Source organism: Canis lupus, chromosome 2 (genome assembly GCF_003254725.2).
Source record: "Canis lupus dingo isolate Sandy chromosome 2, ASM325472v2, whole genome shotgun sequence".
In the NCBI taxonomy this organism is placed as follows: Eukaryota; Metazoa; Chordata; class Mammalia; order Carnivora; family Canidae; genus Canis; species Canis lupus.
Genome location: NC_064244.1, coordinates 32,410,564 through 32,433,275, shown reverse-complemented (window position 1 = coordinate 32,433,275; position 22,712 = coordinate 32,410,564). Strand labels below are relative to the sequence as shown.

The 22,712-nt window shown below is 50.8% G+C and overlaps 1 protein-coding gene across 15 annotated transcripts in view; it reads left to right on the top strand.

Annotated features, from left to right (window-relative positions):
- The window catches only part of WDR37 (WD repeat domain 37), an 89,073-nt gene that overhangs the window by 28,746 nt on the left and 37,615 nt on the right, over window positions 1-22,712 (top strand). For 11 of the 15 annotated variants that reach the window (XM_049101377.1, XM_049101376.1, XM_049101383.1 and 8 more), the window contains 4 exons: window positions 5,791-6,031; window positions 7,311-7,452; window positions 17,856-17,990; window positions 18,643-18,757. In XM_049101377.1, the coding sequence (XP_048957334.1) occupies window positions 5,791-6,031; window positions 7,311-7,452; window positions 17,856-17,990; window positions 18,643-18,757 (633 nt within the window). Of the gene's footprint in view, window positions 1-5,790; window positions 6,032-7,310; window positions 7,453-17,855; window positions 17,991-18,642; window positions 18,758-19,086; window position 22,712 lie in introns of those variants that run through there. The other 4 variants (XM_049101378.1, XM_049101374.1, XM_025445283.3 and 1 more) reach the window with 2 other exon arrangements.

Here is a 22,712-nt window from a genome sequence, read left to right as displayed (position 1 = left end):
GTAAGCAGCACCTTTACTTACCCTGAAAGCGCGACACGGGGTATGTTGGTTGGGTTCTGGACACTTGCAAAGCTTAGGATAAATCTGTAGTACCTTGTGGATTGGATGTATGTGACCCCCCTGCCCCCTCATCCCACAGTTGGACGCCCTAACCTGCCAGTGTGGCTGTATTTGGAGATGGGCCTCTAAGGAGGTGGTAATAAGGTCTTGAGGCTGGGGCCTTGGTTCCATGGGGTTAGTGTCCTTACAGACACAGAGAGCTTGTGTGGCAGCCGTGGGAGGACGTATTGACAATCCAGGAAGGCCCTCACTGGAAACCGAACTGGCTGTGCCTCCATCACAGGCACCCCATGTCCACACAGGCCAAGACGGTATTGAAAACGCGGGGCTTTCATTTACATGTGCATTGTTTGTTCTCACCCCACTTTCCTTGAATACTAAACATTTGCCATAAATATTTAAAAGTTGTATCCTTAGGTCATGTTTCTGTTGGTAAGGTAAACCGTGTAAGTCCGTTCGTGTGATTATCGTGAGGTTTTGCTGCAGTTAGGGAGAGGTTGCGTACTGAGGCTTATTTCTTTTTTTTTTAATTTTTTATTTACTTATGATAGTCACACAGAGAGAGAGAGAGAGAGGCAGAGACACAGGCAGAGGGAGAAGCAGGCTCCATGCACCGGGAGCCCGACGTGGGATTCGATCCCGGGTCTCCAGGATCATGCCCTGGGCCAAAGGCAGGCGCTAAACTGCTGCGCCACCCAGGGATCCCACGTACTGAGGCTTAAACCGCAGAGCCTTGGCTGACCTTTGTCCTGTTGGGTGCAGCTGTTCCCCTCAGCCCAGCACCCTGTGTTTGTGGCCACACGGAGACCTCGGGCGACCTCCCCAGGGAGACCCCTCCCCGGTTTCCCCTGCTGGGCAGTGTTCTGCTGTCTGGTCTTCCCGAGTGGTTAGCCTGTCCTGTGCTGCAAACGCGGGTGGAGACCCGCCAGGCACCTGAGCGCAGGAGGAGCCTGGCCTGTGTCCTCAGGCCGTAGTTGGACGGGAGGATGGCATGTCTTTACATTCAATTGTAAATTTTTTTAAGGGTTTATTTATTTATTAAAGATTTTACTTATTTATTCATGAGAGACACAGAGAGAGGCAGAAACACAGGCAGAGGGAGAAGCAGGCTCCCCTGCAGGGAGCCCGATGTGGGACTCGATCCCGGGACTCCAGGATCCTGTGCTGAGCTGAAGGCGGTTAGACCGCTGAGCCACCCGGGCTGCCCAGGATTTATTTTTTTATTTGAGAGAGAGCATGAGCGAGTGGGGGGCAGTGGGAGAGGGAGAGGGACACTCAAGCAGATGCCCCACTGAGCTCAGAGCCCAACATGGGGCTCAATCCCAGGACCTGGTGATCATGACCTGCGCCAAAATCAAGAGTCAGTCGCTCAACTGACTGAACCACCCAGGTGCCCCCATTTTTTTTTTTTTAAAGCAGTTTAAACATCGTTCTCTCTGCAGATGGACTAATTAATAAATTGCAGTGGTGAGTAAGAGTTTTCTTTAGTGAAGAAGTCTGAACGGTTCATTTTTAATTGAGTGCATCTTTATCGCAACATGTTCTCTCATTATGGAATAATCAGACTTATTCTTAACTTAGCCTTAGTCGCTTAAGACTTCGTCGCTTAACATAGGTGTTCACTCAGGAAGTACTGCTGACAAAGGACAGGGCAGAGGGGAGGCCAAGGTCCCCTCAGAGGATTCAGAGAAGGAAGGCGTTAGCTGGCTGTGGATTTGTTTTCAAAGAAAGAAAGAAACATGCCAGTTCTGGCAGAGGTAGGGAATTATGTCCGGTACTTTGATGAAAACCAAGTAGAGGGCAGCCCGGGTGGCTCAGCGGTTCAGCGCTGCCTTCAGCCCAGGGCCTGACCCCGGGGTCCCGGGATCGAGTTCTGCGTCGGGCTCCCCGCATGGATCCTGCTTCTCCCTCTGCCTGTGTCTCTACCTCTCTCTCTGCCTCTCTGTGTCTCATGAATAAATAAAAATAGAATCTAAAAAAAAAAAAAACACCAAGTACATTATTTACAGTGTTAAATTGATTTTTTTTCTTTATGATTTTGCTCGCGTCGGGCTGCCTCAGGCTTGGGGGTAACCTGAATGGAGCTGAGCCTGTGTCCGGCAGGGAGCAGAGCCTCCGCAGAGCCTCCGCAGAGCCTCGGAAGGCCCCCGCGGCCTGCCCTCCGCGCCGCCCCCAGCACGCACGCTGCGCTAGTCTGCAGCATTTGCTGCTAGTCGTGGCTCACGTTTCCTTACTGCTTCTCCCACATGTTAGAACAGATACTCATCTGCAAAGATTTTGTTATTTTCAGCAGTACAGCTTTTAGGCAGATGTTTTCTCCTTTTCTATTTTTTTAAAGATTTTAAATTTATTCGAGAGAGAGAGTGTAAGCGAGAGCACAGGTGGGTGGGAGAGATAGAGGGAGAGGGAGAAGCAGTGAACATGGAGCCCGACACAGGACTCGACCCTGGGACCCTGGGATCATGACCTGGGCTGAAGGCAGACGCTTCTCCAGCTGAGTTGCCAGGTGCCCGTATGTTTTCGCTTGTTAATATGTACCAGGGAGTTTTCCTTGGTGTTCACCACATCGGTAAAGAGGTGCTTGGGCGGTGTCTGGAAGCCGTACAGATGACCTGTTAAGTCACCGTGTGACAGCCTTGTGTGACTTGACTATCTTAATATAGTGAATGGCTTAATTTTTCCTGTTGGGAAGTGAAAATCGAAGCGAGTTACCTGAGTGGCTTCCAGAGGCCCTTCCTGCCCAGGAGCCTGGATTCTGTGAGAGATTTGGTGACTCCTTGGTTCTGGGCACTGCTAGCATTCGGTGCTGTACTTCCTGTTCCGACGTTGCTGGCATTAGAAGCGGCTAACGTGACATTAATTATCCCCAGGACGTGGGCAGAGAGCACACAAACAGCTCTCCTCCTTCCCCTGCCCTTTGCCACGTTAGTGTTAAAAGATCTTACAGTTACTCGTGAGTAGGATTTAGCACATTCGCATTTAAAATATCTTTTAGTTCCTTGTGTAGTTTGGAAAAATGACTTGTGTCAAGGTTCTGACTCCGACCTTTCCACCGTGGATTGTGATAGGTGGGGCATTCTAAAATGGGAGCCCAGGCCACTCTTCCTTGTTCTTGGCATCTATTTCGGCACCTGGGGTCTCTCCCCTGGACCCGCTCTGAGGGCATCCCCGTGTTCACGCTTCCTTGTCACTCGGAACCGCCCCGTAGGTGCACTGCCGCACATCTGGGTAACAGTGAACAAAACTCTGAGGACGTTTGGGATTATCTTTGATAATAAATTATCTTTGATAATCTTCTTTCCCTTCTTGTCTTTCATTTCCACTGGTCGGTCACATCTTACTGCTTCTGGTTCTTACATAATTCTTGGATGCACTCCTCTCTGGCCCCGGGATACCCCTTCTGTAACACGCACCCAGCGACGCTGGTTGAGCTGCCTGCCGCCCCACCCAGCACCCCTCTTCTGCACCTGCCCAAGGCACTGTCCACACCACCCCTGCCTGCTGGGGGCAGCGAGGGTCTCTGGGAGCTGAGAAGCCGTGTGGCCCAGGAATTGGGGCCTCCTCCTGCGGGATTTCTAGTGACCGTGTTGCTTCTCCCATCTGGATGAGGTCAGCAGTCAGGCCCCTCTCACCTCGAGCAGGTTACAGTGCTGGGACCTGTCTTCGTCTTCGGGGCAGGTGCTGTTAAGCCCTAGCTGTCATCATCTCCAGTCCCCGCCCCTGACTGGTTCCCTGTCTCAGGCCTGGCTGCCCACATTGTCTTCTCTCTGCATGATGTCAGGAGGGGTCTCTCTGGAGTGGCACTGGTCACCTTGGGGAGCCCTTGGCCAGCCCCTGGCCTTAGTGTGACTCTCCCTGGCTCTAGCCCAGGCTGGATGGTCTTGCTGTGCTCTTCACTCCGTGGGCCTGCTTGGCCCCTTCTAGGTGCTGTGTGCTCACTCCCTTATGCTGTCCACCCTGCAGTCCTGCTCAGCTGCACACCACCTGCCTGACGCACTGCCCCTGCATTTTGCTTTGTAGCCTTTAGTGCGCTTTGAAATTGGTAACTGTGTATACTTACGTGTGTCTAACTTTACTACTAGATTGTGAGTCCCTGTCTCCCTGGAGAAATCCCACCTGTTTCCACCAGGCCTTTTCTTCTGCTCCCTGCACCTGACCTGTGAGTGTCCTGAGCTGTGCACTCCCAGCATGCTGCCCAGGCTTCTCAAGGATTTCCACCTCCCTGCCTCTCGTCCAGATCCTTCCAGCCAGTTCTCAGATCCCGTGCAGTGGCATCTGTGTCCCCCCCTCCCCCCCCCGCCCCCTGGTTTCCTGTGCAGACCTTGGACCGTTCATGCTCTCAGCACGGTCCTCTGGGCTCAGCTGTGTGTCCCTGCTGCTCTCTGCTGCTCCCTGCTGCTGCGGGGCCTGCTCATCAGCATCCTCCCACCTTGCCGGGCTCTATCCTGGGAGTCCCTACTCATATTTGATGCTATGACCTTGGTCCACATCTGTGTTTCTCCCACCTTCTCTCTGTTGAGTCTTGTTGGCGTGCATCTCTAACTTCACTGCTCCCACCTCTGCTGCCATGGCCTTGTTCTTGTGGCTCCCAGTCGGCTTCCTTCTTGGGGCTTCTGCACCTGCTATTCCTTGGTTGAGAATGCTGTTCCCTTGATGTTTGTGTGCCTCACTCCCTTGCTTCCTTCATGTCCCAACCCAAGTGTTACTCTAGCAGAGAGTCTCTTCCTGATAATTTTGTATCAGATAGCAGCCTTATGACTGTCCATCCCTTCATCTGCTGTTTTCCTTATTAGCACCTATTACTGACTGAGTATACGTATGACATACCTTTATACCATGTGTGCGTACGTGTGCCCCATATCCCTGCACTGTGTATGTGACGTGTTCCTATTTGACATGTACATGTGGCCTGTATCTCTGCACTGTGCATGTACATGGGAATTACTTCTCTGTACTATGTGTGTCTTACTGTGTGACATACGTGACCACACTAGTGTGTGTGCATGCAGGCTTGTGTGTGGTCTGTCTGCCTTGCTAGCGTGTAAGCTCCGTGAAAGGAGGACATTGCCAGTCTCTGGCTCCAAGCCCTCCTCACCTGGCCTGTGCGTTGTTCGGTATGTCTGTGTCAGACGGTGGTCATCTCCCTCCCGGGCTATGAGACCGCCATGTGGCCTGGCAGTGTGTAAGCGCCTGGTAAATATTTGTTGAATGAATAGGTGAACATATTTCCTTAAAGAGCTGAAGCCTTTATGTTTTCATTTTAGCTTTTAACAAGATACCTTCTTGATGTTGTAGGAAAATAAAAGCGAACTCTTATATATATTCCTATAGCAATAGAATTCTAAGTACCTCCTGAGAACTGAAATATTTCTTTTCTTATTGTGATGAATTACTGACTCTGAATGATATTTTATTACATTTCTACTAATATGTGGTGAACACTTGTAATCATTTTCTTTGCTATTTTAGTGGTTAGTGGAAATGGACTGGAGCTCATTTGATGTCATAGTGGCCTTAGTTTTTTTTTTTCTTCTACTTGGTCATGGGATCCAGGCAAGTAGATGATCGTGAAGCTGATAGTGAGCTCCAGTTACGCAGTGGATGCTGTGCTGGTATTGGCCACAATGAAGATCGAGTCCTGTAAACTCAAATGACAACAGTTTGATTGTGTAGCTGTGTCTGAAAAGACTCCAGATTCCCAGGGAATTTCTTCTTTGCTCTCACCATCAGCAGCAGATATGTGGCGAAGACGAAGTAGAGTGCTCTGATAAAGACGAGCCTGATGTAGACGCAGACGTGTCCAGCGACTGTCCTACCATCCGGGTGCCACTCACCTCTCTTAAGAGCCACCAGGGAGTGGTCATAGCTGCTGACTGGCTGGTTGGGGGGAAGCAGGCGGTGACGGCCTCCTGGGACAGGACGGCGAATCTGTTCGACGTGGAGACAGCAGAACTTGTTCACTCTCTGACAGGTACTAGAAACGTTTGTGCTTTCCGGTTGTGTATTTTGATTTATGTGCATATGTTTATGTCTTACCTTGCAAGTTGCTCCTTATCCAGAATTATCTTTAGTTCCCATGCTATTCAGGTTGTGATTTTTTAAGAATCCCGTTTACATTGGAGAGCTGTTGGTTAGCTACATTTATCTTGAGGGGATTTCATCGTAGCATGTAGTAGTATCTAGATATTTGAAAAAGGGGCGGTCTGTTAGCTCCCTATTACTTTGTAGCAGATTTCCAGAAAAGTGCCTTAAAATAACATGGATTTAAAACTTCATGGTTTCCCTAGGTCAGGAGTTCTAGGCAGATATGCTCGTTGGCCCTTGTGGACGAAGTGGTGTTGCTTGGGGCTGGGAATTCATCTGAGGGTTAGGGCCTGTCCTCTTACTACTGTTGTTGGAAGGACTCCTTTTGTTGTGGCGTGAGGCTGAGGTCCTTATTTCCTTGCTGCCTGTCAGCTGCGGACCACTCTGAGCATCCAGAGGTGCCCTCAGGTCCCTGTGGCGCCCTCCAGAGGTGTTTCCCACATAATTGTGTGCTGTCTTCTGGATTACTGGAGAACATCTCTTTTAAGGGGCCTGCCTGAGTAGGTCAGGCCCACCCAGGGCAGTTTCTTTTGAGTAACTTAAAGCCACCTGGTTTGGAGGTCTCAATTATACCTGCAAAATCTGTTTTCCTTTTAATGTCCTGAGCTTACCAGAGTGAAATCTCGTCACATTTACAGGTTCTGCCCAAACCAAGGCAAGGTGTCCTCCAGGGTGTGTATACCAGGGATGGGGGTTACCGGGAGATCTTAGAATTATGCCCACCTCAGATATTTTTGCAAATTTGTCAGTAAATGAATTTCCTCATTGAGTATTAAAGATCGTATTGTACTAAGGGCTCCACATACCATATTATTAGACGTTACTCTGAGAGTGAAGAATTGAGAATTAATCTGTTCACACGCCTAGCCTTTTGAAGAGATTTGCCAGACTTTCCAACTGTCAGGATCAGGAAGTGGGTTCCACTCACACTCGTTTTCCTCATCCCTCTGAGTGCATGACTGAAAGGACTTGTAGTTCCTGAGGCAGAACCAGTCCCAGCGTGACCTCATGTGCTATTTTTAAGTGATTTCTTTCTTTTCACTGCCTTCATTTACTTTCACAGTGAGTATTAGCAGTAGAGACCATAAAGACTATTGTGTGATTCTTGTGTCTCTATAACTACCTGCAGGTGGATGATCTTGCATTTTTGTCATCTTTGGTTGTAGGGCATGACCAGGAGCTAACGCACTGTTGCACACACCCCACCCAGCGGCTTGTGGTGACCTCCTCCCGGGACACGACTTTCCGTCTTTGGGATTTCAGGGACCCTTCCATCCACTCCGTGAATGTCTTCCAGGGCCATACGGAGTGAGTCACAGTGATTTGGAGATCTCTCTCTAACTATTTGTGGAAAAGGTTTTATGGGTGGATATTAAAACTTTATTCTTAATTTCCAACTCCACTGTCTTCCAGAATGGCTATTCTTTTCCTAAATGTTTAGCTCCATTTGCATATTTGCAAGCATTTAGAAGACAAACTCACCAAAGTTCCCACAAGGAATGAGATGGCCGAATGGAGCAGTGGGGGAAGTTAGGAAATGCTCTAGGCGTGGTGGCACTCAGGTCCTCTGCTGAGAGGGCCTGGCCAGAGCTGGGGAAGACACACACACACCCCCGACCCTCGTCTTGTGCCTCCCTCTGCCTGGCCATCTGGTGGGCAGCTCAGACATAATCATTTCTTAACAGAGCATTTATTTCCTTCCAAAAACTTTTCTCCCGATGTGTCCATTCCTGATAAATTACATGACCACCTTTCCAGTGACTCGTCCCATGGATGTCCCTATCCCCCCCACCCCTCCATGCCCCACCCGCTCCATGAGCAGGACTGCTGTCCTGTCCTACCTCCTGAATGTGTCTTGTCACCTGCTCCCCATGTCACCACACACCTGCTTCTCTCTGGCAGTGCCTGGCCTGCTTGAGTGTCTGCATGACCAGAAGAGCTCCCGCATGCCCAGTAAACACTTCTTAATGACTGAATACTTGCTTATTTGGCTGCTTGAAAATATAGATTTTCTTCATTCCTTCATAGGAAGCAGTAAATAAATCTGCTTTATGTGTTTGACATTAGAATACTAAGGTTCAACGTTCAGAGTTAATGAAATGTTCACAAGGAAACCGGACAGAGATTTTTTAAGAAGATTGAGATCGGGAAAGAAGCGTCTTGCGTCTGAGGTGCACTGTGGTGTTGGTGGTAGGCAGTAGCCAGCACATGTTGAAATCTCAGTGTGTTCAGAGAGCTTCCATGGCTATTTAATTGTGTTTTTTTTTTTTTTCCTACCAGCTAGAATAACCATAGCCCCAGAAGAGAAGATCTCTATTTCTCAGTGGTTTATCCAGGGTGGCTCTTGCCATGTCCCTCTTTCATAGGTCTCGGCCACGGAGGGGACGGTTTCCTGTCAGGCGAGCCTGGACAATCTCGAGGGGCAGCCGTAGGGCTGGGGGTGGGCCAGGAGCAGCTGCCCTTCATCTGCATTTACGGTGAGGTTGCTCCAGGCCCAGAGGACGGGTGGAGCCATGCGCTGTCACTGGCACTCACAGCGACATGGGGCCCCGGCACGCATGGCCCTACCTGGAGCTTGCACTTCTCTTCTCCTGGGTGTTCTGTTTTGAGGAGTTTCAAGCATAAGTGAAATTGGGGGGAATACGGCAGGGACTGTCATGTTTCTCAGGTCAGTTTGACACTGGGGGTAGTTTAGCAGCTGGTGGGTATATGAAACAATGGCTGTTTTTGGAGAGGTATACTTAGGAGGAACAGAATTGATTATGAAAGGGTTCTTCTGGTTTGTTTTTCTCATGGAGTCAGGAGTGGCTCAGAGCAGGCCTGAACCTATCTGCCCCTGGGCCTCTTGCATCCAGATCCCCCAGGATATAAGTGGATGCTTCCATTCACTGTAGCTGAGGACCTGTGGGCTTCTGAGCAAAAATAGAATGTGTCCGAGCACCGGTCTTACTTAGACTGTATGTTTTCTCTTAGTCGAGTTGGGATAAACTCTAGCGTGTTTGTTGATGTGTTGTTACAGGGATAAGAACAAGTTCTCCCTTTGGTGCTGACTTCCCGTGGTAGGTGTCAGAGAAGGGAAAGTTTTACCTGTTGTTAAGCCTCTGGGTATTGGTAAGGCCTGGCCGGGGGCTTGTTGGCTGTGCCTGAGGACTGAGTCTGTCCTGTTCCCCCAGCCCTGGCCACGAGCGGGGGGCAGCCTCTGCTCCCACAGTGTGGAGAGACCCCGCACCGCGTGGTCAGCAGGTGGGGCTGCAGCCTGCGTCATCCGTACCAAGCAGTCCTGTGTTACGTTAGCTGAAGTCTCTGGAAATCCTGCAATTCAGAAAAGGAGGAGGTGGGACATTTATAGGGTTTTTAGGTGAGCCTGTCAGTAAAAAAAGATTGCTTTTTTTGGGTCTCTGGCATGGGTTCTCCAGGTGTGAGCTTATAGGACACATCAGTCCTACAGAAGATGGTCCCTGTGCAGGTGATGGCAGTGACCCACACAAGGGCTTGCTTTACTAGAACGCAGGAGCCTAAGTCCCAACCAAGAGCACAGGAGTGGCTGGTTTTGGCTGTGTTCAGTTTAATCCCTCACCTGTGTGGCTTCTCAACATATTAGGGGCTCCTGCCTCCCCTCAAACCCTTGGTCCCCCTGACAGACACCCCTGCTGCCCTCGGGTGTTCCTGGTGGCCACGGCTACCGTCGCAGACCCGAGGCTGCATTTCCAGCCTCCAGCAGAGCCTGTCACCGTAGGAAGTAAGTCAGAATGTTCTCTCTGGAGCTCGTTTTTATGCCTGCAGGGCTGTCCTCTTGTCAGGGAGCTAACTCTTGGTTTTCCATGGTGACTTCCTTGAGTTCTTTTAACCTCTTTCTTTTCTGAACATTAAAAGCGCAACTCAGCACACTGTTCTGAAGAGCTTTTCTGTTCCTTACTTGTTGGGGTCACCTGAAGAGTCGTAGGTGGAGTGTTCTTTCCGTGGATCATGGCTTAGGCAGAGGCAGTGTTCCTTAAAAATACATGACATGTTTCATTTGGACCTGAAGTGAGTCACACTGTGCAGAGCTTACTATCCTAGGGCGTCTTTTCATCACATACTCTTTAGTAAGTATGTTATATTTTAAAGATTTTACTTATTTGAGAGAGAGGAAGATAGAGAAAAGCACACAAGGAGGGGGAGAAGGAGAAGCCAAGTCCCTGCTGAGCAGGGAGCCTGACGAGGGGCCGGATCCCAGGACCCAGAGATCATGACCTGCACTGAGGGCAGACGCTTAACTGACTGAGCCCCCCAGGTGCCCCCATATGTTGGTTTTTTTTTAAGGCAAATTGTAAGGGTATAGGTTTCAAGACTATTGGCCTAGTTTTATAATTTGATTTCTCTAGGATCTGGGAGAGAGATATTTTTTCTTTTTCGTTTCATCTTACTGTTATCCTTGTGCTGCTATGTGGATTCTGTGCCTTTTTGTAAAAGGAGAGCTTGAGTGGGGCGCCTCACTGTAGGGATAGAATCAGTAGCCACATGGGTCCCCTTGAAGTCTGTGTGCCCTTGTTTCTGCTGGAGAGAGAGCAAGCTCCTTGACATAAGTTCTGTTTAAGGTTCGCATTGTAAACGTTTAGAAAGGACAGATCATGGTTTTTTACTTCTTGATATGATCCATTTCTGTTTTTCACTGTATTGTGAAAGCTCTTCATCATGATAGGAACGTTACCATAATAGGGTTTTACTTGCTGCAGCTGCGTGGCTGTGAATGTTGGGCTCGCTGCCGGGGCACCGAGTTACGTGAAGATGAATTTTAGGTACTGTATGTAACACGTTTTCCTAATAGCAAGAATGGGAAATTATACTCTTCTTGGAAATAATAGAACTGTTAATTGAAATATTTTGGAACGTCAGGAATTTCAGCTGCTGGCAGTTTGTTTTCCTGTATTTCTGTCTTCATCAGGAGTTAGAACTGAAATCCAGTGCTTTTCATCTAAAATAATGAAATCCTTCTGTGTTCATGTGTGTGTCCCCTGACAGCATAATGCAGTAAGTGAGCTGTTTCAAGAGGGCTCGTGCTGTGAATGGTAGCCTGCCCTTCCCTCCCTGTACGTTGGCGCACACTCCTGGGGGCTGGGGCCCTGCACCCCCGGTCAGCGCAGCCGGACCCTGGCCATGTGGGCTGTGTATTCAGGGACATGTCTGCAGGGGGCCTTGATGGTAAGAAGACGTATCCTGAGGTTAAATCCACTAACTGTCCTTCCTTGGAGAGGAACACGAGAGCTGCCCATTTGGATTGTTCTCTAACAGAGGGTCCAGATTCCTCCCTCCTGGCACCACCGTTTCTCTGTGGTTTTGGTGGAGGCCCTCCCTTTCTGATGCTTTGTTTTGTTTTGTTTCAATTGCTATACAAAGGGACTGACAGTTGAGGCAGTCACTGGTCATTAAGCTTCCTCCATGGGTGGCCAATGACTCCAGTCTGTACCCAGCTGACGGTATTCATAAGTGTGAATAAACTCTGAAATTAGCTCAACATGGGTAAAATATCTGAGAATGCAGAGTGTTTCTTTTTCTGTTTTGCTTTAATTCTTCCCATATAATGATAACTTTATCCTTCAAATGTGAGTTTTGGTATTTTCTTCTAAAGAAAACAAAATACCACATCTAACAAAATTTTCAAATATTAGATGAACAATAATGATTGCTTTAAAGTTAACACATTATTTGCTTTTACTCCCAAATACTCAGAGAAGATATTAAGTACTAAATACCAAATTCTAGGTCATATATGTATGAAGGTGAAAATAGCTTTGAATTTTGTGTTTTGCGATAAGCAATTTTTGAAGAGAGAAAGCATTTTGATAGTATGACCTTTTTTAAAAAAATTTTTTTATTCATGAGACACAGAGAGAGAGAGAGAGGGAGAGACACATAGGCAAGGGGAGAAGCAGGCTCCGTGTGGGGAGCCCGACATGGGACTCGATGCTGGGACCCCGGGGTCACACCCTGGGCTGAAGGCAGCACTAAACCACTGAACCCCCTGGGCTGCCCGACAGCATGGCCTTTTTACCTGGGTAGTGGTTGATTTTAAGTGTTGGATTGTGTGCGTGGTCTGTGACGCAGGTTGTGTGCAGGCCCCTGGTGCGGGTAGGCGGCCATCTGGTGACAGAACATGTTGGAGGCTGGGATTTGGGTAGGCTGCATGTGGTTTGAAGTACATTACCCTTGGTGATCACCTGTAAGCCCTTGTCCGAGAGGAGGAGGAGGAAGAGAAGGAGGAGGAGGAGGAGGAGGAGGAGGGGGAGACGACGGAGACAACGACCTATGTGTGGTGCTACTTCGTTCCTCCTGGGACCGGAGGACAGCTCCAGAGGGCCTCTAGGGGGCGAGTGATGGTAGGAAGACGGGGCCTTCTCATGCCTTTGAGCCTGCACGCCTGTCACTGTTCTACTCCCTGCCTGTGTGCCTGGCAGTCTGATGTTGTCTTTTTTTTTTTTTTTTAATTACGTAGTTTGGAAATAATTTTGAGGTTTAGCGAGTTACATAACTCCTGATCATGGGTGGTTGATAACAGTACCATAGAACCAGGGTTGGGAGAGATGAGGACCTCCCCAGGACGCTGCCCCAGGGGTCGTGGTAAGCTGTATTTTTGGAAGTGTCATTTGTATGAGTTAGTGCTTATTTTGTCATGGCGTCACGGAAATGAGGCAGGAGAGGGTCGTGAATACGGGGTGTGGCGTGAGTGGCTGCGTGGCAGCTCCGCACCTCACATTCACAGACGAGCCTGTGGTTTTCCTGCAGATGCAGCCGTTTTGCAGGTGTTGGCGTTTTGTGGAGAGATCCCGCAGTCTTCCTGCGTGAGCACCTGCACTTGCCCTTCACCCGTGGCTTCTAGCCTGTGCCTTGGGCCCCGGGAATTCACTTCACAGCCCTGTTGGTAGATTTAAAAGCTGTTTCTGATTCAGAGTCCAGTTTTTAAAAATAAGAGGAAATTCAAGATTTATTTGCTCTTTTAAGTAAGTAAATAGTGAGTAAATAATATATATAGGTAACGTGTAAGTAAGCAAGCCCCCGTGGTTGAAGAGGGCTAAGAGGTAGCTAGTACAGACGTGGACTTGGGCCCGTTAGTGTGTTTGACAGCTTTGTTGTGAGCTATCACTTTACTTTTCCCTGAGATGATGTGAGAAAGAATCGTCAGGCTGTTAACACAGATGAAACCCTTCTGGCTGCACAGTCGCAGACTCCTCCAGACGGACCTGTGGTGTGTGTGGAGCGGCCTTCAAGTGTGGGCCGGGACCACCGAGTGATGTGTGCAGCGAGCAGACAGGGGGAGCAGCTGCCTGAAGGCAGAGCTGGCTTCTGGAAGGTGGTGCTGCCCGGGGTCTGCGCCTGGCCCCTGCCCACGCTGCCAGGCCGGGCCTCTGATTGCCAGCCCCGTACCCGCACCCGCTCGCACTCAGCCTTGGCATCGGCCCAGTGGGTGCGAGTGCCGCCACCAGAGGAGCATAACACTCCATTTCCTTTCTGTCCTCAAGAGCTCCCCGGAGTGGTTTCTCCAGAGTCCCTCACAGACCAGGACTGTTTAAAAAAGATTTCAAGTGTGTGCGTGTGTGCATGCGTGTGTGCAGAGAGGGATTCTGGGTGTTTTTAGCAGTCTCCTATGTGCTGTGTGAGCCCCACACCTGGCGGCTCCTCATGCTCTGCACCTCAGGTTTGGTGTGTGCGTGTTTGGGTTGGCTTCCCTGGGAGAGCTTGTGTCTCCCATGAGCTGAGTGCTGACAGTTAGTACTCTTTGCAGAGTCCATGCAGCTGAGTGCTATGTCACTCAGTCCTGAGAACACAGCAGAATGCTGGTGCTTAGTCTAGAGAATAAACCATGTGCTGGTACTTGACCCAGTACTGACTGTGTGCTGCTATGCGCTGAGTCTGACGAAGCCTCCTCTGTGTAGAAGGCTGGGGCGCAGCATGTGCACACCTCCTGGGCCCGTGGGCATGACTGACACGGCCACGTGGGGAACGGGGTGCCTGTCGGGGTGGCTGTGGTCAGCAGTCCTGGGGCCAGCCTGGAGCACACAGACCCGGCTGTTGTCGAACACCGTCAGGGGTGTAATTGTGATGATGCTCTGGAGTTGCGTGTGTGGGCAGGCAGGCCGTGACTGCGCACTGCGGACACCGTGCTTGTGAGGATGGCGGTCGTCGTCCGTGTTGTGTCCTTGCCCCTGTCATTCTCCGGGGCTTCTCGCCGGACACACAGGACCGGGCACTGGGACTCGCAGTTCTGGACAGTTCCTGGCTCGGAGTCATGCAGCACAAGGGCTGAACCTTGGCTTGAGAGAGTTTAGTCTGGCTGAAGCTCAAGAAACTCGGGGCAAAGGTGGCTGTCACCCAGCCCCCGTTACTGCGACAGCGGGCATCCCGCGGCGTGTGCTAGGGAGAGGCCTGTGCCCCTGGTCCAGGCCAGCGCCTGTCCTGTTGGGCCTGTGAGCGCCAGGACCCTGGGACAGTAATCCTCAGCGGGTCAGGCCGACGCGGAGGGGCCTGTCGCCTGGGTCACTGTCCCATGCAGATACGGAGCTGTAGGCCATCAGACCGTGCTTGGCCATGGTGCTTCCAGGGCCTGGTGTTTCTTGCCCCTCGGAGAGTAAATCGTAAGCCTGATGAAAGGACACTGCTCGTCAGAGTGGCCAAGGTAGCAGCTGCTCGCTGTTGGGTGGGTGAGTTCTGGTGTGTTTTATGACATGCACATGCACACGTCTTGTTCCGTGCAGCCAGCGTCTGCATGTCACATCTGTGTTGCCTTCCTGTGGACCTGTGGCCTCGCCTGGGCGCACTCCCACTCACCATCCTGAGGCTCACTTGCACTCAGTCCTGGGCTGTGGGTGACCTCAGGCCCCTGCAGCCCAGTTTTCTGGTGGGAGTCACCCCCACCGCGGCGTGCGGGATGGCTGCCTCACCCGCTCCTTTAACTGGTGAAGAGGAGGGGACTCTTCACGCCTGTGACAAGTCACCGCAGACCAGGACCCTGCTGAGCCACGGCCCTGTGGTCGCGTCCGTGGGTGAGGCGGTGCGGCGTCCCCCTGACGTGCAGAGGCTGTAGCGAGCAGCCTAACCGGGTCCCGCACGGAGCTCCTGCTTGTGGACCCTGTTCTGGGAGCCCTTGATTTCCAGTCTGGAAAGAGATCCTGTGGGACACGATGGGATCTTCCTCGGAATGCTGTGATCTCGGCCTGCTTTGGTGGGTGTCGGCCACCGAGGGCTGTTGAGACGGGGTTCCCTCAGGGCACAGCCACCGGCCTCTCCTTCAGGCATCGGGCTCCTGATCTGTGAGCTCCCAGTGGCGTGTGCTCTAGAAGCTCATGGGTTGGGAGACCGGGTGGGGTGGTAGCAGCATCACTGAAACTGAGAAGCGGTTGCGGGGGAGGCGGCAGTGGTGTGGTGGCATGCCTTCCCGGCCCTCCCTCGCGGCCTTCCCGGCGGCATTCCTCGTGGCCCTCGTGGCCCTCCCTCGCAGCCTCAGCCTTCTCTCCAGCCTTGCTGGTGGCTCTGGGCCGCAGGGCTGTCGTGGGGGCCTCTCGGGGGCACAGCCGTGCTGGGCTCTGCACACATGCTCCGTGTGGCCGGGTGACCTGTGTCCCCCGAACAGCGCTGCCCCTGTGGCCTATGTCACCTGCTTGCTCCCCTGTCCTGCTTGGATGTAAAATTAGGGCTCGTTTGTGGGAAGCTCCATCTGAAACAGAAACGGGGAGCCGAGCAGGCTGCTGACACGGGCCGGGAAGGTGCGCCGAGGCGTCTTGGGTGTCCTGGGCCTCTTCTCTGAGCCATGCATTTGGGCAGATTGTTATGCAAAGCAGTCAGCATCTCTGTGTGACTGGGAAGACAGCTGTTCGTCCTAATGAGGAGTGCTGGCATTGCTGTCTTTCCTTGATTGAGACCCACGGAGGGAGCGGAATGTTCCAGATCGGGCAGTGGAGTGCGGCGAGGAGGTACCGCGCTGTCAGCTGGAAGCACATGGTCGGCTGCTCTCGGCGACAAGATAAATGAGTTGGCTGGAGTTGGGCAGAGTCTGAGCTTTTCCAGTGAGCGGTCGTGGCGCAGCCGCTTCCCCATGGGACCGAGGCTGAGGGTGCCTTTCGAGCGAGTGCCCGGCGCCAGCTCTTCCCTTTGATGCCCCACAATACCTGTCAGGATTGTGATTTATTAAAAACCTAATGTCTTTCAGCATTTCATTAACATAAGGTGAGACAGTCTTTTGTGGAGACTTTTTTCATTAATTTAGCCGAGTGTTCGCGAAAACTTCACTTGGCCACGGCCCCCTGACAAGGCGAGTCTGCGGAGAAGTCCCCCGTGTCTGCACAGCTCGGCCAGAGGGTGAGGTCCTCAGAGCCTGAGGGGGCCCCTGCACCTGCCTGCGCCCCTCGTTTCCGGGCCGGCCTGTAGATTGAAACTCGGAGTTGAGGGGCGCCCGCAGGGCGGGCTCTGGCTCACCCTGCCCGGGTCCCTGTGCGGCCCGTGTGGTCCCTCTGCAGTCTCAGTGGGACATTGTCCTCCACGCTCGTCCACCTGTGACAGATGGCAGGAGTTCCTTCTCTTACGGCTGCGTAGGAGCCCACTACCTGTCCACATGTCGCATCTTCTTTCCCCATGCATCTGCGACGGCCGCTCTTGTGGGTCCTGGGTCTCGGCTACTGGGAATAGTGCTGCAGTGAACGTGGGAGCGCAGGGTGCTCTTCAGGAGGCTGTTTCATTTCCTCGGGATGTATGCCCAGGAGTAGGGTTGCTGGGTCGTAGGCCAGCCCTATTACCTTCTTGAGGACCCTCCTTACTGTTTTCCAGATTGGCTGCAGCAGCTTGCATTCCCACCAGCAGTGCACGAGGGCTCCCCTTTCTCCACGTCTTTGCCAACATTTGGGTTTTTTCCTTTTTTTTTTTTTTTTTCTTTTCTTTTGATGGTAGGCCTTCTGGTGGGTGTGAGTGGGATCCTGTGGTTTGGTGCATTTCTCTCATGATCGGTAACGTTAACGGCCTTTTCCTGGGCTTTTTGGCCATTCATAAATCTTCCTGGGAGAAAGGTCTATTTAAGTTCTTTGCACCTTTTTTTTTTTAAAGATTGATTTGCAGGGCAGGGAGAGAGCAAGTGTGCACACGTGCAAGCAGGGGAGGGGCAGAGGGAGAGAGAGAGAATCTCAGGCCGACTCCCCGTGGAGCGCGGGCCCGATGAAGCTGGATCCCATGCCCTTGAGATCATGACCCGAGCCGATACCAAGAGTCCGTGCCTAAGTGACAGAGCCCCCCAGGCGCCTCTCTTTACACATTTTTAAGGTAGAGGTGGTGGTAGTGGTTGAGTTGAATAAATTTTTCTCCAGTGTTCTGATTAAACAGAGTTGGTGTGGATTTCTCTCTCCTTAATTTTCTGCTATCAGGTGTGATACTGGCATGTCCTGTCCAATCCGTGTCTTCGGGTAGCTTCTCTTCACTCCATTGCCTGAGGAGGTTGAACAATACGATGGACTCATTTCTAGTCTGCTGAGGAGAGGCTCGGTTTGCGCAAGTTTACCCTCACAGAGAGGTTTAAGCAGGAGGAGCAGTTAGCAGAGACCCCTGTCTGCCTCCACGTCCACAGCATCCTGTCCGCCTGCCTTGCCGGGGCCTCTGGCAGCGGGACCACGTGCTTGTTACACGGGTGGGGGGAACTCATGTCTGTACCCTGCAACTCCCTGACGGTCTTCTGAACCTGTGTTCTTTACTTGCAGCACCGTGACATCTGCCGTGTTCACCGTGGGAGATAATGTCGTTTCGGGCAGCGATGACCGCACGGTGAAGGTCTGGGACTTAAGGAATATGAGGTCCCCCATTGCGACTATTCGCACAGACTCTGCCATCAACAGGTGATGAGAGCTGCTTGTTGTGCCTTGAAAAGGGTGCACTGTAATGTGGAGTCTCGTTCGTGTAATGTTAGTGTTTAATAGAGCCTTGGAAAAGTGGTTTAGACTCCTGGGGGAGGATGTTTTGGGGGGAGAGGAACATTCTTATTGATCCTCTAATGCAAATTTAGTTAGGTCCTGTATGCTGACACGTAAGTGTAAAATCAGGCTGGTGCAGTGAGCTTCCAGATTAAGAACGGGTCCCCTGTAGGGCCATGCTTGAGTTCCTGTGTAGTGTGTGCACGTTACGTGTGAGTCACGTGGTCTCTGTGCTCTGATGCTGCTGTTGGGTGTTGCCTGCTGGGTTTGCTAGTGTGTTTTGCCTTGAAATGTGAATGGTGTGGAGTCTCCTACAGGATGCTCTGTAAACTCAGACACGCATGCTGTCACTGTTTTGTATGTAACCCACATTTTTTTAAAGAAGATTTTATTTACTTATTCATGAGAGACAGAGAGTCAGAAACACAGGCAGAGGGAGCAGCAGGCTCCACGCAGGGAGCCCAATGTGGGACTCGATCCCGGGACCCGGGTCACACCCTGAGCCGCCGGCAGCCCCTAACCCATGGAACCACCCAGGTGTCCCTGTATGTAACCCAATTTTATCTCTTATTTGCAGGATCAATGTCTGTGTTGGCCAAAAAATCATTGCCCTCCCACATGACAACCGACAAGTGAGGTTGTTTGACATGTCAGGTGTGAGGCTAGCGCGGCTCCCCCGAAGCAGCCGGCAGGTAAGTGTGCTCTTGATCCGCATGTTGACATCTCGGAGTCTGTGTCCTAGGTCACCATGGATAGAAACATGCTGCGAGCCCCACATCTGTCTTAAGTTGTTTTTTTTTTTTTTTTTTAAAAGAGAAACTAATTTTAACAAGATGTTAAATTTATACAGGTAGACGAGGTGATATAATTGCAACTATAATCAATATAACGATATTAAAGATTTTGTATTCTTGTTTTTACTTTGGATGCTAGATTTTCATTGGAAATACTTGATGTGTATTTACAGCTCATAAAATTTTTTTTTTTTTAATTTTTTTTAATTTTTATTTATTTATGATAGTCACAGAGAGAGAGAGAGAGGCAGAGACACAGGCAGAGGGAGAAGCAGGCTTCATGCACCGGGAGCCCGACGTGGGATTCGATCCCGGGTCTCCAGGATCGCGCCCTGGGCCAAAGGCAGGCGCCAAACCGCTGCGCCACCCAGGGATCCCACAGCTCATAAAATTTGAAGTTGAAAGTGTTTCCCAATCTGAACTGAGAGTGTCGGGTTTTTTAAAAACTTGAATAAGATTGTTCAGTTCCTCACTCTCAGATTTGAGGGGCTGTTTGCACATGTGGTAGTGGTTTCCACGTGGGAAAGCAGACTTGGATCTTGGCAAGTGAAAGTGTACAACTGCAAGTGTGGTAGATGATGAGTATTGAATACGCAGAAGTGGTGGTGTGGACTCTGGGGCCCCTTTGGGAGGAGAACTCACTTCACCCACAACCAGGAGACACCTTTCCAACCAGGTCCAGGACCAGAAAATGCAGCTTTCTCGTGAGTCAGCTCAGCTGGTGCGTCGCAGGGAAGCGGGCCGGTGTCCGCGGTGCTGGCTGGACCGCCCACCAGGTGTCTGCATCCATGCTGGGAGTTGGTTGGTGCTCGGCTTGTGGTGCCAGCTCAGCCCTGCTGATGTGGGATCTCGGAGGGCCATCCGGGCCCCTGTCCTTAGGTAGCTCTGGGGCGGTTTAAAGTGTGGGGAGAGGCGCAAAGTGTGTGAATTACCAGCTCCTCCTTTGGGGAGTGGAGGTCACTGTGATAAAGACCCGTCCTCCGGCCGAGCAGCACCTCTGCAGGCTCCGTGCTCTGTGGGGCCCCACCCCACAGCCCCTGTTCTTTTGTCCTTTGGCCTCTGCAGTGTGTCACTGTGACACTGAGCTGTATGGCAAGCCCGTGCCTTCATGTGTCCCCTGAGCCTGTGGTCAGCGTGTCTGTGCCCCTCAGCGCCCACCACCCTTGCCACCCTATGGCCGCGGCTCTGCTGACCTTTGTGGGGACACCCTGTCTCATCTTCCTGCACAGCCTCACAGTACAGCCTGCAGGCCAGCTTAGCGGGTGAGGGCGGCTTTAGGAACTGTTGACCTAAGGTGTTTTCAGAGGACGATTATGAAGGGGTTCTGTCAACATGGAGACAGCTTTTATTTTTTTATTTTTTAGAGATTTTATTTTCATGAGAGGCACAGAGAGAGGCAGAGACATAGGCAGAGGAAGAAGCAGGCTCCATGCAGGGAGCCTGATGTGGGACTCGATCCCGGGTCTCCAGGATCACGCTCTGAGCCGGAGGCAGATGCTCACCACCCGGGCGTCCTGACACCTTTTCTTTAAGTGGCACCAACCTTTTGTGAAAGGCCTCTCATCTGTTCTCCCCTTTTAGGGCTTCTGTGCATACTGTTGGAAGTGGGTTATTGAACTTTTATTTGAGTACATGTCAGTGAAAACTACTCGTGAAGTTAGAGTATCTAATAGGAGCGTCACACCTGATAACAGGGAATTTCTCATGCTTGGTACCCGTGGAGAGTCTGGTGTGCCCCCCTGCATTGTTAACACGCTGGATCCCCTTGCGGAGGTGCCCGTGTTCCCCCAGTCTGTGTGCAGCGCGTGAGAGGTGTGCCTGAAACAGGGTTGTGCGTGTGTGGCTTCCTGACTTTGGGAAGATTTTCTTCAAAAAAAAAAAACATGGAGTTCTAAGAGATGCCTGGTGGTATTTATTCCAGGGAAGTGATTTTATTTTTTATTTAAGATTTTATTTATCTATTTGGCAGAGAGCATGACATTTTTAGTTATTTGTAAACTTTCAGCCTTGTTGAGACTGCAGAATTTATTGTGTTTGGATTTGTTCTCAAAGCGTTGTGTTAAGTAGACTAGTCTTTAACATTAGTGAATAGCATGTCTCTGCGTTCTGAGCTGGTAATGCTTCCTCAGATACGCAGACGTGGTTTTCAGTGTCATAGAACCACAGCTGGAAATCCCTGGCTTCTTTCAGCTGCTGGGTTTAAAAAAGGAAACAAAACAACCCTTCTTTGAACTGGTAGCGAGAGAGGAGGTGGCTAACAGCGTAAACTTGTCTTACTTTGGGGAGAGTGTGAGTGGCATTTCCCAAAGTGTGTTTGAAGCAAGGTGAGCTCCGTAGGGTGCTGGGAGGGACAGAGCGGGGAGGCTCACATGCAGGTGAATGTGAGATGTGTACGGCGAGGACACAGGCTCCCGTGGTGGGTGTCAGCGCCCCTGCCGAGGCTGTGTACACTGTGACGAGGGAGGGCGTGGGCTTTGGGAGCCCTCATGCTCACAGAACCTCTTCGGACACGAGCCCCAGGCACGTCGGTGCGTGTTCAGGTGGTCCCTGGGAGACGGGAGGCTGGACTCCAAACCTGACTTGGCTTCCAGCTCTGTCCTGGGCGTGTGCAGACCCACGTTCTGGGTGCCAGGGGTTCTCTTTTCCATACCCACTTACTCAGCACTCATCTCAGTGTTTCTACTGTGAATGCCTTGAATTGAGTGATCATCTTTAACTGGTTCCTGTGCAGACTCTCGATTTTACTACCAGTTAGTGGATGCGTTGTTCCCTCCTTTTCTTTAGATTCGTAACGAAGAAGTGATAGAAGGTTGCTCTCAACCCTTTGTTACGTGGCCTTGCACTTGCAGTATCTTTATCGTGTGCCCTGTTGTCTCGTGTAGACAGCACTGTTCACATGGGGATGTTTTGCGGAGGGAACTTTGGTGTCATTCTTTGGAATGTTTCTTTTACTTAATAAATTTGTCAGCTTCTCTTAATCCTGGTTCTTGTACTTCATTGTGTGATGCCCTAGTAGCAGCAGCACAGAGCGACCTTGTTAACCTGGAACGTATGCACACGTCTGAAGGCACTGCCCGTGTCTCTGTACACGTACACCACGTACATCACATTATAAACTTTGCTAATGATTTGCAATGATTTTTTTTCAACGTCCTGATATTTAGCTGGAATTCTGAAGGTGGCAGGAATTTACTTGAAAAGGCCATTTATTTTATCCTTGTTTTATTTGGTACCAAATATATTTCTCTGGGTCCCTTATTACCTGAGTTAGTTATTTGTTAAAATGGTCTTTGAGGTCTTTTTTTTTTTTTTTTTTAATTTTTTATTTATTTATGATAGTCACACATTGAGAGAGAGAGAGGCGGAGACATAGGCAGAGGGAGAAGCAGGCTCCATGCACCAGGAGCCCGATGTGGGATTCGATCCCGGGTCTCTAGGATTGCGCCCTGGGCCAAAGGCAGGCGCTAAACCGCTGCGCCACCCAGGGATCCCGGTCTTTGAGGTCTTTAAATGAGTTTTGTTTAATATGTTCCCAAATATTATGTAGCCTCATTAAAAAACTTCAAATTCATCATTTGTTCTTTTTTTCTGACCGTAATCTTACTTTTTTTTTTTTTAATGAATCCCAAAGTACTTCCGGTGTGCGTCTCCCTGATTTGATTTGATTATCTGTTCTGATGTCCCTTGCTTTGTCCCCGCGTGCCCACGGCGCGTCACTGAAGCTCGTTGCCATGCGGACTGAAGCTGCCTGTTCAGTTTTTTCCTTTGAAGTCAGTTGTGTTGAGTGGCGTAGTTGTTAACTTGGCTGAGGCTTTATGGTGCGGATGCTCCGGGAATGACGTACTAACTGTGG